General features: G+C 38.1%; 1 protein-coding gene across 1 annotated transcript; it reads left to right on the top strand.

The window, feature by feature from the left end:
• The first annotated feature begins 941 nt into the window (after window positions 1-941).
• Window positions 942-1250, top strand: LOC109210674 (uncharacterized mitochondrial protein AtMg00810-like). Its single transcript, XM_019374127.1, has one exon. It carries the CDS (start codon window positions 942-944, stop codon window positions 1248-1250), a length of 309 nt encoding a protein of 102 aa, XP_019229672.1.
• The last annotated feature ends 15411 nt before the right edge of the window (window positions 1251-16661 follow it).

Here is a 16661-nt window from a genome sequence, read left to right as displayed (position 1 = left end):
TCATCTTCCACTACTCCTGCATTTAAGCACAATTCATCAATTTTTGGGAATACAATTAAGCACTTTTGGACTAAAATGAAAGTAAAAAGGCGCTAATAAGTAGTCAAAATCCTAACTTATCAGGTTCTATATGTTTCAAGTGGGTGTTTAAAGTCAAATACAAGTCATCTGGTGAAGTGGAGAGGTATAAGGCCAGGCTGGTGGCTTAGGGTTACAATCGACAAGAAGGATTGGACTATACAGAAACTTTCTCACCTGTAGCTAAAATGGTTACTGCGAGGGTTGTGGTTGCATTAGCTGCTACTTCAGTATGGTATATGTTCCAAAGGGATGTTCACAATGCTTTTCTTCAAGAAGATCTTCTTGAAGAAGTGTATATGCATGTTCCTGATGGCTTTTCAAGCCAGGGGGAGTGTCAGCATGTCTGCAGATTGCATAAGTCACTCTATGGATTAAAACAGGAACCTAGGCAGTGGAACTTGAAACTAACTGAAGGTCTTATAGATATGGTATTTGCTCAAGGTCACAATGACTATTCATTGTTTACTCAGAAGATGAATTCAGAGTTAGTAGTCATTCTTGTCTATGTAGATGACATTCTAGTGATTGCAAGTAGTCTAAGACTGATCAAACAAGTCAGAAAGGATTTGCAGGAGAGGTTCAACATGAAAGATCTTGGTGAACTTAAATACTTTCTAGGGATTGAGTTCTCTAGATCTCAGGAAGGAATTGTTATGTGCCAAAGGAAGTATGCTCTAAAACTAGTTTATAAACTAGGCCTAGCAGGTGTAAAGTCAGCATCAACACCTCTGGAGTTGAATCACAAGCTGATATCCATTGAGTTTGATAAGCAAATACCAGATGTTAGAACTGCAGTTGATAAAGAACTTGAAGACAAGGGAGGCTATTAGAGACTAAATGGAAGGTTGCTGTACTTAACCATGATAAGGCCTAACAATGCCTTTGTGGTTCAAGTGCTCAGTCAGTATATGCATGCACCTAAGGTTTCTAACATGGAAGCTGCCCAAAGAGTGGTGAGGTACATAGAAAATGCTCCTGGACTTGGACTGCTTATGCCTGCAAAAACAAGAAAATCTCTATCTTCATACTGTGATTCTTATTGGGGGGCTTGTTTAGTGTCAAGGAGATTAGTGACAGGCTATGTAGTGAAATTTGGTGAAGCACTGATATCATGGAAGTCAAAAAACCAGGGAACTATGTCCAGGAGCTCTGCTGAAGCTGAATTTTGAAGTATGGCCTCTACTGTAGCAGAAGTGGTGTGGATAATAGGACTCTTTAAGGAGCTTTGGAACTGAACTGTTTCAGCCTGTACATTTGCATTATGAAAGCAAGGCTACTATATAAATTACAGCTCACCCTATTTTTTATGAACGAACCAAACACATTGACGTTGATTGTCATTTTGTGAGAGAAAAGCTCATTCAAGGTCTGATTAAAACTAAACATATCAGAACAACTGAGCAGCTAGCAGATCTGCTGACTAAGGGTCTAAGCAAGCCACATCATGAATATCTACTAGCCAAGCTAGGCATGAAAAATGTATTTCATCCCTCAACTTGAGGGGGAGTGTTGAGTATTGTAGGTCCCAACTATCTATTAGTTAGGAGTAATTAGTTATGACTACCAATAGTTAGTTAGTTGGTATTTATGTATAAATACAGTAGTTAGTTAATGGTACTGTACAATTATTCATTCTCATTCTTCGTCAGCTAATAACAGAGATTACATTTTCCCTCATTTCTTCTTCTTCTAGAATCTTCAAGTTCAGCCATAGCTCAAGCTCCTTAACATTTTGTTTTGCTAAATACAAGAATTTATTTCATGTTAAAATAATCAATTTTTAATTGAGTACTTAAATTATTCATCACTATTTGATTCAATTAACATAAATATATCTTGGTAAATGATAGATCTCAAAGAGTAATTGGTTTGATAGTGTTACACTGAAAATGTGGTCGCCGAAAAATGTGTTTGGTTGCTTATGTCTCATATTTAAAAATAAAATCAATAAATAACCGAAAAACCAAAAAACTGACAAAAACCGAATCGATTAAGAATCGACTTAATTGGTTTGGTTTGGTTCCAATATTTGAAGAACTGACTTACATGGTTTGTCATCTCTAAGGCAATCCCGATCCAAATAGAACCATGTAACACCCCTAATGGTAGGTCACCTACATATGATCATTTGTGTGTTTTGGTTGTTCTTGTGTTACGCTAATATTTGTGACTATTGCAAACATAAGTTAAGTCCACGCGTCACCCAATGTATTTCCCTTGGTTATCTATCTAATTATGATTTAACAGCCTTTTAAGGCGAATGTGTATAATTTATAAAGAAACCCCAATTAGGATTGGTAAATAATTAACTTTAATTAAAATGGGTACCTAAATTTATAATATGGATGTATAGGAAAATATCCCAACTATATAAGAGTTTTCGATGCTTTGATCCATTAAGTACCAAAAAATATATCTAATGACATGTTTACATCAATATATAATTATTTTTCTCTGAGAACTTCTTTTTACATCAATTTGTGTACATGCATGTGTAGTGTTGGGATAAAATGACCCAAAGATACTCTTAACACGGTGTGATATCGTTCTGCTTTGGGCCAAGCCATCACGAGTTGTTCCAAAAGGCCTCACACCATTAAGAGTATCCAACTCCTTATCAGTAGAATCTTTTTCCTTTCTAGTTTCCATGTGGGACTTTGTTCACACACACCCAACAATCTCCCCCTTGAACTAAGGTCCACATGACCCATCACCATTTATGTGCTAATTTGGAGATTAATTTTATGTCACCCACTTGATCTTGAGTATTTACGTTCAACGAAGCTCAAAGGCTATGTATGCGTCATCACAGCTACGGGTAAGGGTTGTAAACCCTATAGACGGGCAAAGGTACTAAGCCGGGCCCCAAGCCACACTCTACCATCTCCATACTTCCGCCATACCATTGGCTCTGATATCAATTGTCGGGATAAAAAAACCTAAAGATACTGTTGGTCTAAGTGAAGTTTGTTTTGCTAATTGATAAAGGCACACAAGCATTAACCAGTTCTATACACAGTGTACACAAACACGGGCAGTTTCGAATACAAGGCATGCACGTGAAGAAGATAAGCTTAAGTGATTACATCTGATATCTCCTGAACGAAAAGGTTGCATAGGTGATAAGGAGAAAGACTCCCTACTCGAAGTTAAATCTATCATAGATAAGGGAGAAGTTAGAAGTTGAAGAAAACTAAAACTCTTCCACCGTGGAAGAGTATAGCATTAGACTCTAGTTATTTCCTATTCTACTAACTCTATAAATTGCAGGATGTTCTTATTTTATAGGTACGCACAAACACTAAAGTTAAACGTGAGTTGAGAGAAAAATATCAAGGCATTTTGCAAGCAATTCTTGTGTGATTAAAGTGTGCGAACCTTATGCTACATGAACCAGATAGAAGAACCAATTCCAAGTGTTTTTCTTTTACTCTAGTTTCATTGTAGTAGGTGTTTCAAATTGTACCTTTCAACTTTATCTAGAAGCAATTGTACTAGGTACTCTGAGTGTTGTATTCAAGTTAGAGGTAACTTGAAGTTGTCGCAACAGCTAGAGGTTGGTTGCCACAAAGGGATTAGAGGTAATCCTTAGGTTTACAAAGAGTTTTGTAAATGTTGTTTTGGCTTAGTGATTTAGTGAAGTGTTGGGAAAATCCTACTGAGTAGTAGGTCGTGGTTTTTTAACCTTTTGAGCCGGGTGTTTTCCACATGAAAATACTTGTATTCTTTACTTTTCGCATTTACTATTCCGCAAGAGTAGTATAAGGAACACATAGAAGAACTGGGTCCTTCTATAATCTGTGCACGTGAAAATTAGATACCACACAAATCACCCTACCCCCCCCCCCCCCCCCGTGTGGTACTGAAGTATAAAATATCAATTGGTATCAAAGTGTGTTATCCTTGAAGATGCTAATACCTTAGGAGAAGATCAAGATGAGTGCACTATCTGGACACTTGAATGGACAAGCCACTTCTAGGCCACCACTCTTTAATGGCAGGTACTGCTTTTGGTGGAAGAAAAGAACGAGAGATCATATTCAAGGAGAGGACTATGAGCTACGGGACATTGTCACTGATGGTCCATTAGCTACATTAAGGAAGAAGGCTGAAGGAGTAGATGTGCCAAAGACAAGAGCGGATTGCATTGCTGAGGACATGAAAAAGTGGGAGAAGAAGGCTAAAGCCAAGAAATGGCTTATTTTTGGACTTGGTCCTGATGAGTACAGCAGAATCTAAGACTGTGCCACTGCTAAGCAAATTTGTGACACACTGCGGGTGGCTCAAGTAGGAACAACTCAGGTGAAGAGATCAAGAGGAACTCTATTGTACTCTCAGTACGGGAACTTTGCTATGAAGGATGGAGAATCCATTCAAGAGATGTACACTAGATTCACTACACTGACAAATGAGCTAAAGTCTCTTGGAAGGATTATTCCTGAAGAAGTAAGAGTTGAGAAGATACTTCCTAATGCTTTGCCTATCACTTGGGAGAGCAAGACCACTGCTATCCAGGAATCAAAGAATATTGCCACTCTCCCACTAGATGAATTGATTGTAAATCTTACTACCTATGTTAGGAGACAAACCATGATGATGGATGTCCCTAAGAAGGAAAAGAGCTTGGCACTCAGAATCACTGAAGGTTCTGATCTGGAAGATGATGAAATGGCTATGATTACCAAAGACTTCAAGAAGCACCCGAGGAGAGGAAAGGGTTCTTCAAAAAGTGGAAGCTACATCTAATTAAAAGCTTCCGAGAAGCAAACAAATGATGGCTGCTACAAGTGTGGAAAGACTGATCACCATATCAAGAACTGTCCTTTGTGGGAAATTTAATGGAAGAAGGAAAGAGCTGAAAAGGAACAAGAAGAATGAACAGGTTCAACATAAGAAAAGCAACAACAAAGGATCAACAAAAGCTATGGTCGCTGCTTGGGGAGAAAGATCAGATGAAAGATCAGATGATGATGATGAACCAGCACATATGGCCATTGGAGAATCTGATGATGAAACTGAGGTAAGTGTCTTTCATCTCAAAGACACGATTAATTTTTTGTCTAAAGAAATGTTTGCCTTGAAAATGGTAATTACAATTAGATTTGATTTTGTGGTTCTAAAAATACGTGATTTATTTTTATGCTAGTTGTTAGGCAGTAGATGCTAAGTGTAAGACTAGAAAATGAGGTAGGAGGTTGAAGACAGTACATTAGGCAAACCGCATGGCTAAGAATCGGGGCCTCGAGCTGGCTTATACGGGGCCTCGAGGTCGAGCCAGGCGTTGGGCTTTGAATAGTCGATGGAGAACTAACAGTTCTAAGGGCCTTGGTGAGGGCTCTTTATGATCAATAATGAGCAATACATGAAGAACAATTAATGAAACACAACAATAAATATAAGTAATAAGATCTAAGGAGAATATGTTTAAGTTAGACAACAGAGAATGTTCTTGTTCTTGTATTCAATGTTGTATGTTGTATATCTTTACAAAATGATAAGGGTTCCCTTTATATAGAGGGGAAATCCCAACATGGTACATGCGTAATTATTATAAAAAAATGTAGCTGGTATAGCTATTTACTAGCCTGGTGCAGACTAGTACTACTCTTGCAGGTATTGTCAGCTTTGGTGGCGTGTCGTGGGAACCTCCCGCTTGCCCAAGGTAACCACCGATTTATGCTGCCCCGAGGTCGAGCTAGGGAACCCTCGAACTTTGCCTCGGGCCCTCCAGGTGAAGCCACGGGATCTCGCAATGACCATAAATCGGGCTTTCCGATTTTAGCCGTATACAAGAAAGTTTATCTGAGTTGCTACTAGAGCTAATTAATAAATCTGAGGATGTAAATAATGAAAAGGAATAGCTGTCAAAGAATGTGTGGTCTTAAAAGCTAAGTGCAAAAATCTAGAACTTAGGGCTATTGAAACTAAAATTGAAAATGCAGTGTTGAAGAACCATGTTCATGAACTTGACACAACTGTCGTAGAACATAGATATGTAAATCTAAAACTGAAATTAGGAACAGGTAAGAAGATAACTGATCACACACAACTCACTCTAGAAGAAAATGTAGGAAAAATGAATAATGAGTTGTACAAAAGAGATGAGCATATAAGAATCCTAAAGGAGGATCTAAGCAAGGTCAAGCATGAGCTAGACAGAACTTGTAAATGGAACAGGTCCTCTGATGCACTTTCATGGCTATAAGAACACCATAGTAGCAACAGAAGAGGACTTGGCTTTGGAAATCCTGCTCCTAAGTGGGATCCCAAAAGCAAGTACCTCACACTTCCTGAGAATAAGATTTGTACACACTGTGGTAAAATAGGTCACTATAAAAGTTAATGCACTGCAAAAGAAAAGGCAAGTCAAAAGAACAAAGAATTTGTTTAAGGGAAGAATAGGCTACCAAGTTGGGCTAAAAAGAATTTGATTCATCCTTTTGCTGATAGAAAGGGACCCAAACTAGTTTTACTTCCTAAGACTAACCCCTGATTTCTTTTTGCAGGTCCAAGTGAAGGGGAGCAGCCAAATATGGTACATGGATAGTGGCTGCTCAAAGCATATGACAGGAAGCAAGAACCAGTTTCTTTCACTTGAGGACCTTAAAGGAGGTAATGTCTCCTTTGGAAATGGGAAGAAAGGTGAGATCATTGGGGTTGGTAAGATAGGTAAGACTGATTCTTACTCTTTTGAGAATGTCTACTGGATAGATGGACTGAAGTACAATCTAATAAGTGTATCATAATTGTGTGACAGAGGTAACATGGTAGCATTCACCTCTACAAAATGCTTTGCGATTAACCTTACCACTGACTAGATAGTTTTATAGGGAAAAAGAGTGAACAACATATATGTTGTGGATCTCCCCACACTTTCAGACAATTAACTCACTTGCTTAAGTATGTTGGATAATGACCCCCTCCTTTGGCACAAAAGACTTGGACATGCCAGTCTAAGCCAACTCAACAAACTAGTCTATAAGGACTTGGTGATAGGACTTCCTAACATCAAGTTCAGGGAAGATAATATTTGTGAGGCCTGTACAAGGGGAAAACAGGTAAAATCCTCCTTCAAAAGAAAGAAAATGGTAAGCACCACCAGGACGATGGAACTGGTCTATATGGATCTTTGCGGGACAATAGAACATTGAGCAGAGGTGGTTAGATATATGTTATGGTGCTTGTTGATTATTAATCTAGGTTTACTTGGACACTGTTTTTAACATGTAATGATGAAGCATTTGACATGGTCACTTCTTTTGTTAGAAAAACTCAGAAACAACTAGGTAATCAACTTGCATCAATTAGGTCTGATCATGGTACTGAATTTTGAGAATGCTAAATTTGTTGAATTTTGTGATGATCATGGCATAAATCATAATTTTTCTACTCCTAGGACCCAATAACAAAATGCAGTAGTTGAAAGAAAGAATAGGACATTAGAAGAAATGGCTAGGACTATGCTTCTTTTTAGTAAACTGCCCCAAAGTTTCTGGGCAGAAGTTGTGAACACTGCATGCTACATCATAAATAGGTGCATGACTAGACCTCTTGTTGAGAAGATTCCCTATGAGTTACTTAAGGGGAGAAACCACCAAATATATCCTATCTTAGGGCATTTGGTTGAAAGTGCTTTGTGCACAATAATGGCAAAGACTCCCTAGGTAAGTTTGATCCCAGAAGTGATGAGGGAGTATTCTTAGGATATTCTTCACATAGTAAAGTGCCGCGCCCCCTTTTTCTCGCGAAATCGGGTTTATGACATTTGGTTGGGACAACTCTTTCCTTTTGGGAAAGGGGTTTTGCAATTTTGAAGAGTGGCCACCTAATGATTTTTAAGGTGCGTTAGGGCACCTATAGGATTCAACTACAACTATGTTTGATAGCCAGAGATAGGGTAAGGGCTTGAAATTATCCCAAGGGGAAGGTGTTAGGCACCCCTCAGGATCCACTAGTGTGGTTCCCGGCCAGATAGTTTTTGTGAATTTGTGCAATTAGCAAGTAACCAAATAGGGCTCAAATAATAAGGGGATTTTTAGATCTAAATACACAAGTGATTGTTTAAAAAGAACAATAAAAGCGAGGTTTTGAAAAAGAGTTATAATCTAAGCATGCTGATGAGTGTAAAGAGGTCGTAGGTTTGTTTGCAATATGGATCGCGTCAATGCAATACCCGGTAATCACTCCTCAAAAAAGGGGCTACACGTGGTATTAGCGCATCGGTCATCATATCCAAATCTACCCTTCCCACCCCTTGAAGGTATTAAAGCGCGGATTGGTCTCGACCTCTATTGCGTGCTATTACCCGTCCCATTCCTATCAGTCCCGGAGGAATTTTAGGACTACTATTCCTATAAGAGGGAGGATTTAGGCTGACTTTTAGGTTTAAAGGTAAAAAGACTAAGGCGACATACAAAAACACGTAGGACTGCATATAAAGGGGAACCATGTATGAAATTAGAAGGCTCATATAAACCTCCGCAAATAATGCATATAAATAGCACGACTTAAACACAGTTAAGGTCTGAATTTTAAAAATCCTAAAGCATGGAATTTGAGTCAGAATTCATTATATAACTCAGATAAGAAGTCCGAATCAGCCCTGTTGGTTGTAGCAGTTGATAACTAAACAGAGGCGGTTCCAGTGTTTATTATTGCCCGAGGCTTGCCTAGGCGTAATAATGATAGCCTATGAGCATGATATCTATATGGATTAGGAATGCAGTAGAGCAGTGATTAATTTTAAGCAGACAACTTGAGATACTATAGACATGTTTTCTAATGGTATTAAGGCAACATTTGAGAAACTTATTAATGGAGCGGCAGATTAATTAACTTATCAAATTCAAAATAACGACATGAACTAGACGGCTTCTCCAACTAAACTGTTTTAAGTTCTATAAGCATGATTTCGATTATAGCTATTTAGATCCTATAGGCATGGTATCTAAAAACTGACTTTGGACTTATAGGCTTGATTTCTAAGGGAAACGAGTTTGGATACATGCTGTAACGAAAATTGAGCTTCAATTACTTTATACCTATAGACATGATATCTAATTGTAAAGTTGATTTTTAACCCTATAGGCATGTCATCTATTATTAAAGCCATTTATGTCCTATAGATATAATTTCTAATTGTGTGAAAGTGAAGCATGCAGAATTTATTTAAACAAGAACAGATCCTATAGGCATGTTATCTAACGGACCATATTTGAAGCAAAATAGACCCTATAGGCATGTTATCTACCCTTTTAATAGCTAAAACATGCATATTTCCTAGCCCTTTTCACTAGCCAACCCCATAATGTTTACAAGTTACTACAAACCGTGTGACTGAATTACAAAAAAAGAAATGAAAGAAAACAAGAAGCTACAACCATAGGAAGCCTGATCTTGACTTCTTGTCTGAGTTATGTAATTAGTAGCGCCAATGCCAATGTTTCAAAGCTTTTCTCACAACTGGGTGTGTCAGAGTTCCCTAAAGACCTCGAGGGATCCTGGGCAGTGCTCACACCCAGATTTGCATAACCAAACAGGATGAGTGCAGTGTGGAAGGGCCAGCCCTTATGTGTCCAAGATCAGAGGGAGCTCAAGGGTCCCAAGGCAAGGCTCACACAAGAAGGGAAGGACCTAGATTCTAAGAGTATAGTGGAAGTGCAGAACATAGTTTGAAAGGGATTCATTAAAACTGGGTTGGAAATAGTAGGTGGTAAGGGTGATTTAAAAACAATTGTAGTAGTGAAACTCAAACTACACAGAATCAGTAGTCATTCAAAGGGGCAAGGGATTGTGGGGATACACTGAATGACCCCAGCAGGGGTCTGGTTTGGTTATGCACAACAATAGCTGATGCTGGCATGGCCACAAACCATCCAAAGGAACACAAACACATATAGGGGATAAGGGGGCTTGGGATTCATAAGGTAGCAAGTACACGACAAGTGACTGACAGAGTACACATATAGGGAGGCATTAACTAAAAAGGGGAAGGGAACATATCACAGCATGCTAGTAGTGTAACTTGACTGCAGAAACATAAGCAGAGGTAGACAAGAATGAGAAACAGAAGCAACATAAAGAAGCGTGTTGTTGTTGAGACTTAAAAAATTAACTAGGACATACCGGTAGAGAAGCAAAGTGCAGAAAGGTAAAGCAAGCAAGATTTCACAGTCTAGCCTTGGCTTTTAGCCGGCTAGACAAAGCAATAGCACAAGTAGTAGTAAAGAAAGAAGGAGTTTTTTTTGAGTGTAAGTGTGTGTTCTGAACATAAAATTGTCCGTCTATTTAAAAGAAGAGAGGGTGGGGTATTTACAGTTTTGAAAATGAGTGAAAAATAAGGTAATAAGTAAAGTTTCAACACAAACATGGAAATAATCACACTCAGAATCAATTAACACAAGTGGTTCCCTTTAATTAAGGAATCACTACTTAACGGATAATAACAGGTTTAATCAAGGAAAGAAATCAGTTTGGGGACAGATTGATTATTGCCATATAAGGGGGCACTAAAAGTATGAAGTAAATGACTGAGTCTAAGTACAAAAATATGCTTAATTTTGGGAAAATATTCAAGGTAAAACATCACCATAATTAAAGGAAGGGAATCAATCAATTTAAACAAACGAATAAAATTAGGTTTCATAAGAAAACCTTTTGCAATCAGTCGCAACATTGAGGGGGTCAGAACCAATCAAGAAAGGATCATGATTTTGCACCTCAGCCTATAAATGCCAAGGAATGAACAGGCATGCAGGGTCAAACATGTCGACAAAAAGAAGCAACACAAACATACAGTAGCAGTAGGGGTAAGCTAGGGTTCAGTAGTAAAAGAGACCTATTCGAAGTACGGTGGTCAAGTAGGTCAAGCAGTCACGTAGAATCAAAAGTGAAGAAGAACATAGTAATAGGTAAGAGAGTCAGAAACGAGTAAAGGTCTCATAGTAACAAGTGAGGAAAACCTTTTAAGACATTAGGGTTTCAACAATAGTCGAGTTTAAAAGATGGTAAGAACTGAGAATCAGATAAGTCAAACAAGACAAAAAGATTCAACCGCAAAGAACTTAATCGAACCAAACTTGCGCATAAAATAAACCAAGAGAGTTTCAGAAGCCCAGGTAGAGCAAAGACACTTAGGGCTTTTAGCATGATGAACCAAGTAGCAGAAAACATGGACAAACATAGTAAAAATCATAAAAACACACTAAAAATCGGAGAAAAGTTTAGGGAACCCTAATCGTTAAAAAAAATGGAGAGTCATTTTGAAAGACAAATCGAAGAACCATCGAGAAGCTCTAAAGAAGTTCGTAATAAGCACAGATCTAAGATATGTCTGAAAGAAAAATCGAACAGCTCTTAGAGCTAGGGTTTCAAAGAACCTAGAGAAAGTGAGAAACGCTTTAAAAGATACCGATCTAGCCGGAAAAGTCAAGGATCTAATTGAACAGCCATGGATGGCGGGAGAAAGACCAGAGATCGAAGTCGAGCAAGGACTGGACCTGATCTCTTCGAGATTTGTCCATGGAATCATGAAAATATGTAGCCAGTAGACATAGGAGACGAGTACACGTCTCAAAACGCAATGGGAGACCATGGATTAGGTGGGGATTGAGGTGGATTAGGGTGGAATTAGGTAGCGGCGGCTAGGGTTTATGTGAGGCTGCAAAGAGAATTGAGAGAAGAGGGATTCAAGGGCGGCGTTTGGTGTAAAATGAATTAGGGTAAGGGGTCGTTTAGGTTTATTTTAGGTATGGTGAACAGTGGTCTGGATTAAAAGGGTAGGTGAGGAATCCGGGTTTGGGTTGGTTTAAATTGGGTTGGGGTCGGATTTTATTGAAATTGGGCCGGGGATATTGGGTCTGATTTTTGGTTAATTTTAGGCTAAAATTTAAACATAAATGGACTGTTATTTAAATAGCCAATTTTCCCTTTTTTTAATTATAAAAAAGAAATAGTAAATATATTTCTGAGAATAAATTGAAATCACTAAAATGATTCACAACATGTAAATAACAATTTAAAAATATAGGGCTTAATTTATGAATATAAAACACAATTAAATCTTAAAAAGGCTAATATTGCAATTATATGCATTTAGCTTTAAAAAAATACTAAATAAAATTATAAAAATATGCAAAAAATTACCTTAGCCATATTTTGGCATAAATAAAAAAATCCAATAAATGAATCATCAAAAATAATAATATTGGACATAATTATTGGGATTTTATGGATGAAAAGGGGAAATAAATCAATTTAAACCTTTAAAAATTATGAAAAAATAATAAAACATTTGGACATACCTATATATGCATATATATGCTATTTTGAAGGTACTCTGCATATTGAAAATGTATAGGGAAAAATTGGGTGTCAACATAAAGCTTACAAGATTTATAACAAATGAACCACGTTTGTAGAAGAAAGTGTACATGTGATTTTTTATGAAACTAACATTCTTTCTGAGAGGCAGAAACATGATGATGAAGCAATTGGTTGGTAAGGAACTCAAATGAAACCACAGCCAAGACTGAAGTTGCACTAGAGGAAGGAACAGGTGATGGAACAGGTCCTTCCACCCAGGGCAACTTGACAGGGGGAACTGAACATAGAGGAACTGATCCTCAAACCTCGAGAGAACCTGTCCATGAAACTGTTCCTCAGCAACAAAATATTGAAGGAACATCTATGGGAAACCAGTTGATTGTGAAACCTTACAAGTATTAATGTTCTCATCCCATTGAGAACATAATTACTGATCCAACCTCCGAAATCAAAACAAGATCTTCTTTGAAGAATCTTTGTGTTTTCGATGCTTTTTTTTATCTCTAATTGAACCGAAAAATGTTGCTGAGGCTTTGTAGGATATGATCTTGTCCAAGTTTACACCTCGAATCAAAGTTATGAAACGGTCGATTGCAATAGTAATACCCAACAAAGAGTCGGGGTCGAATTTCATAAAGAGCTATATGTTGGAGTTAGGAGTATATATTGTAGTGAATGAGTTTGAACTATCTCAATTTACAATTCCACAAATTGGGGTTGGCTATATGTCTATATTAAACTAAGATTACAAAACTAAGTATTAAAAGTAAGAAATTATTTTTTGTTATTTTTTCAAGGATATAAAAAGGCCTAAGACTGTGACCATAACTTAGGTGTTTGCCTAAAGAGATAAAGACTTTTACGCTCGTTTTATTGATTGGTGTGTATTATAGCTCACAACACTATGATGCCCACTCAATATCTCTCAGTCACAGAGTGGTTTTTCCCAGTTGGCTTTCTCAAGACCAAATGTGTATCTACCAAAACGGTTGAAAAAAGCTCAAGTCGGAGTGTTACTATCTCTAGGTTGAACCTTTTAATTGGGTTAGTCAATTTCTCAATTGATCCAATTCCTTGTTTGCTGGTTTAACCTAGATTAGGTCCCTTTTTCTCAAGAAGAGACTAAGTCAAATAGGCATGAATTAATGATTGCAACCACTAATTCTACAAATAAAGCATAAACCAAGCTATTAACACACACCCATTCATAAACAAGCATAAACTTAATCACCCATAAGGTTTACGCATTAGGGTTGGGTCACAACCCTAGTGAAAATCTAGCTACTCATGCTTGAAATTGAAGAAATAGAAGAAGAAATGATAATTAAACTCATATTGCAAAATTAAAATGATTAAATCTATGTTAAAATATCCCGAAATATGAAAAACTACTAAAAGAAGTAAAGAGAAATGGCTACTTTAGCTGTTGATGTCAAAAGTTGACCTAAAAAAGTAAAACTCTTCTATTTATACAGGGCTGGAAATTTCTGACGAAAATGCCCTTTCGAAGGTTCTGCGGCTGCATAATTCCATGTTCGGTCTGCACTTTTCTTCATCTTGACAGGACTGGAGATCAGCGGCTGCATAATTCTTGGCTGCGGCCGCACTGCACTCTTTCTGCATTCCGTAGATTTGTAACTGCGGCCGCACCTTGCTCTTCCGCGGTCCGCACAATTGTAACTGCAGTCGCATAGTTCTTCTTCTGCAGCGGCACAATATGTGCGGTCCACACTTTTGATGGTCTTTAAATGTAGACTTTCTGAACTTTGCTCCTAACCCAGCTTCTACGACCGCACAACTCACGTGCGGACCGCACTTTGCACCCGTCTCTGATGGGTTTTTCTTCACAACCTGCGGCCACATATGGTATTCTGCGGTCTGCATTTCTGAGCTTTGGTGCCTTTTTTGTCCCTGAGTTAGATTTCTCATTTTGAGTTGGATTTCAACTCGGGAGTTCATTTTCCAACATTTCTGCAATTAAGCATATTTCATCAGTTTTCGGGAACACAATTAAACGCTTTTGGACTAAAACGAAAGCTAAATGGTGCTAATAAGTAGTCAAAATCTCCACTTATGAACTCCCCCAAACTTAAGATTTTACTTGTCCTCAAGCAGATAAAGTCGTTCCTATCTCCACAAGTTTAGAGCTATTCCAGCTAATCAAAGGTGAATCAATCACACATCAATTGGGACAAACAATTACCCACGCCACATATGTATTATCCACAAGGCAACAAGTTAAAATTCTAAGCACAATTAGTTCTAATGTGACACATGAGCATCAAGAGTTGACTTTATTCGTCAAGGAAGCTCGCTCTTTTATGTAGGTCATTGTGGATCCCAAACTCCTCCTCCTCAACTCTTAGTTTGTATATCTCACTTAAGAATATAGCAATCAATCCAAAAATTTGCGAAAGGTTCACTCATCTCTCTCAAAAGAATGTCGCATGTACGACTTTAAGTGCCATAGGCTTGCCCCTCATGTAGATCACCACTTATGTAAGTTCACTCAGCTTGAAATCACGTAAGGCTTTTTTGGAATGTAATGAAGGCTTTTGGACTAAGGTTGGATACGCTATGATAGAACATGTTCATCTTTCCTTAAGCACTCCATTTTTCTTTTCTCAGCTCATGCTTTGCCAACTCTTTGAGGCATTTTCTTTTTCTTACGGGAACTAGAGAGACTTAACATCACTCTTTCTTGGTCATTGATAAGTAGGGGTTTTGACCGCTTATTTGCTCTCTTTTACTTGCGTTTTAGCTCAAAAATCCTTAAAGGTATTCCCGGAAACTAACAAAATGTGCTTACTTGCACGAATATTGGGAAATGAACCAAAGAAGTCAAAATCAACTCACAAAGGAGTCAAAAGTGAATAATAACCAAAATCGGGCAAAAAGGCTAGCAGTGCAGACCACACAATTCTAGTGCGGCCGCAGAAGAGAGATTCAGAGACCGGTGTTTTGGCCAGCTCAGGGAGTGCGGACCGCACTGAAACTCTGCGGTCGCAGAAGATCAAGTTCGGTCGCATCCATTATTATGTGGTCCGCAGGATTGAATATTCAGAGCGGTGGAAAGTAAAGGAGTGCAGACCGCAACACTCCGCATAATCCTAAGTGCGACCGCACCCACTTTTATGCCGACCACAGAAGCCTGAAGTGCCCAGCCCAAACTCCCAAGTATGCGGACTGTAGCACTTTTGTGCTGCCGTAGAAGCCCATTCTGCGGACCGCACCAGAATTATGTGGCCGCATAACCTTCGCAGGGGTATTTTCCTCAGATATTTTCAGCTTAGTATAAATAGAACTTTTCATCATATTTAGGTTAAACTTAGTTTGCAGAGGTGCACCTAAGACGTTTTCTTTACTTCTTTGAGTAATTTTTTACTAGATTGACTTCTAAACATTAGAGTTTCTTTGTCTAATCGATTATTATGCATTCTATGTTATTTTCTTCTTGTATTTCTTTATTTTGTATGAGTAGCTAAATATTTAACTAGGATTCGGGCTCAACCCTAATGTGGGTACTTAATGTGTATTTGATTTTAGGGCTTGTTTGTGATTGAGTTACTGATATTTAGTCTTGTTTATGCTTAAATCTTAGAATTAATGGTTGCAAACATTGATTCATGCCTATTTGACCTCGTCTTTGCTTGAGAAAAAGAGACTAGGTTTCGGAAAAACTTGGCCAACAAGGAATTAGGGTGAACTCAAGAAATTGATAGCCCCAATTAAAGGGGTCGAATATAGAGTTAGTAAGACCCGACTTGAGCATATATCACTTGATTTGTGTAAATACACATTTGGGCTTGAGAAAGCCAAATTGGGCAAAGTCACTCAAACTACCGAGAGGTATAGAGTGAGCAATTGCGTGTGATTGCTATATTACGATCCCGATTAATGAAACTAGCTCTATAGTTTATAACCCATTGGGTAGCCACCTAGGTGGAAGTCACGGCCCTAAATTCCTTTATCATTTGAAAACAACCAAAACCAAAAAACATTGTCTTCTAGTTTATTAATTGCAATCATTAGCTAAATCTTGAAATAGAAACAACCAATGAGTATGTGGAAGTGCAATCTAAGGCACATCATACGTTTACTCTAGTTATATACCTAATCCCAAATTTTAACTCCCCGTGGATTCGACCCCGACCTGTGTTGGGATTTATTATTGCGTCGACTTCCTCACTACCTAATTGTGGTGTGAGTTTGGGCGGCGTAAATTTTTGGCGCTGTTGTCAGGGATTTAAACAGAT

The sequence above is a fragment of the Nicotiana attenuata genome, unplaced genomic scaffold (genome assembly GCF_001879085.1).
Source record: "Nicotiana attenuata strain UT unplaced genomic scaffold, NIATTr2, whole genome shotgun sequence".
NCBI classification, from domain to species: domain Eukaryota; kingdom Viridiplantae; phylum Streptophyta; class Magnoliopsida; order Solanales; family Solanaceae; genus Nicotiana; species Nicotiana attenuata.
This window is presented reverse-complemented; position numbering and strand designations above follow the sequence as displayed.

Bases quoted from the DNA above. Each gene is read 5' to 3' on its own strand.
- LOC109210674 (XM_019374127.1), top strand. From the start codon at position 942: ATGATAAGGCCTAACAATGCCTTTGTGGTTCAAGTGCTCAGTCAGTAT.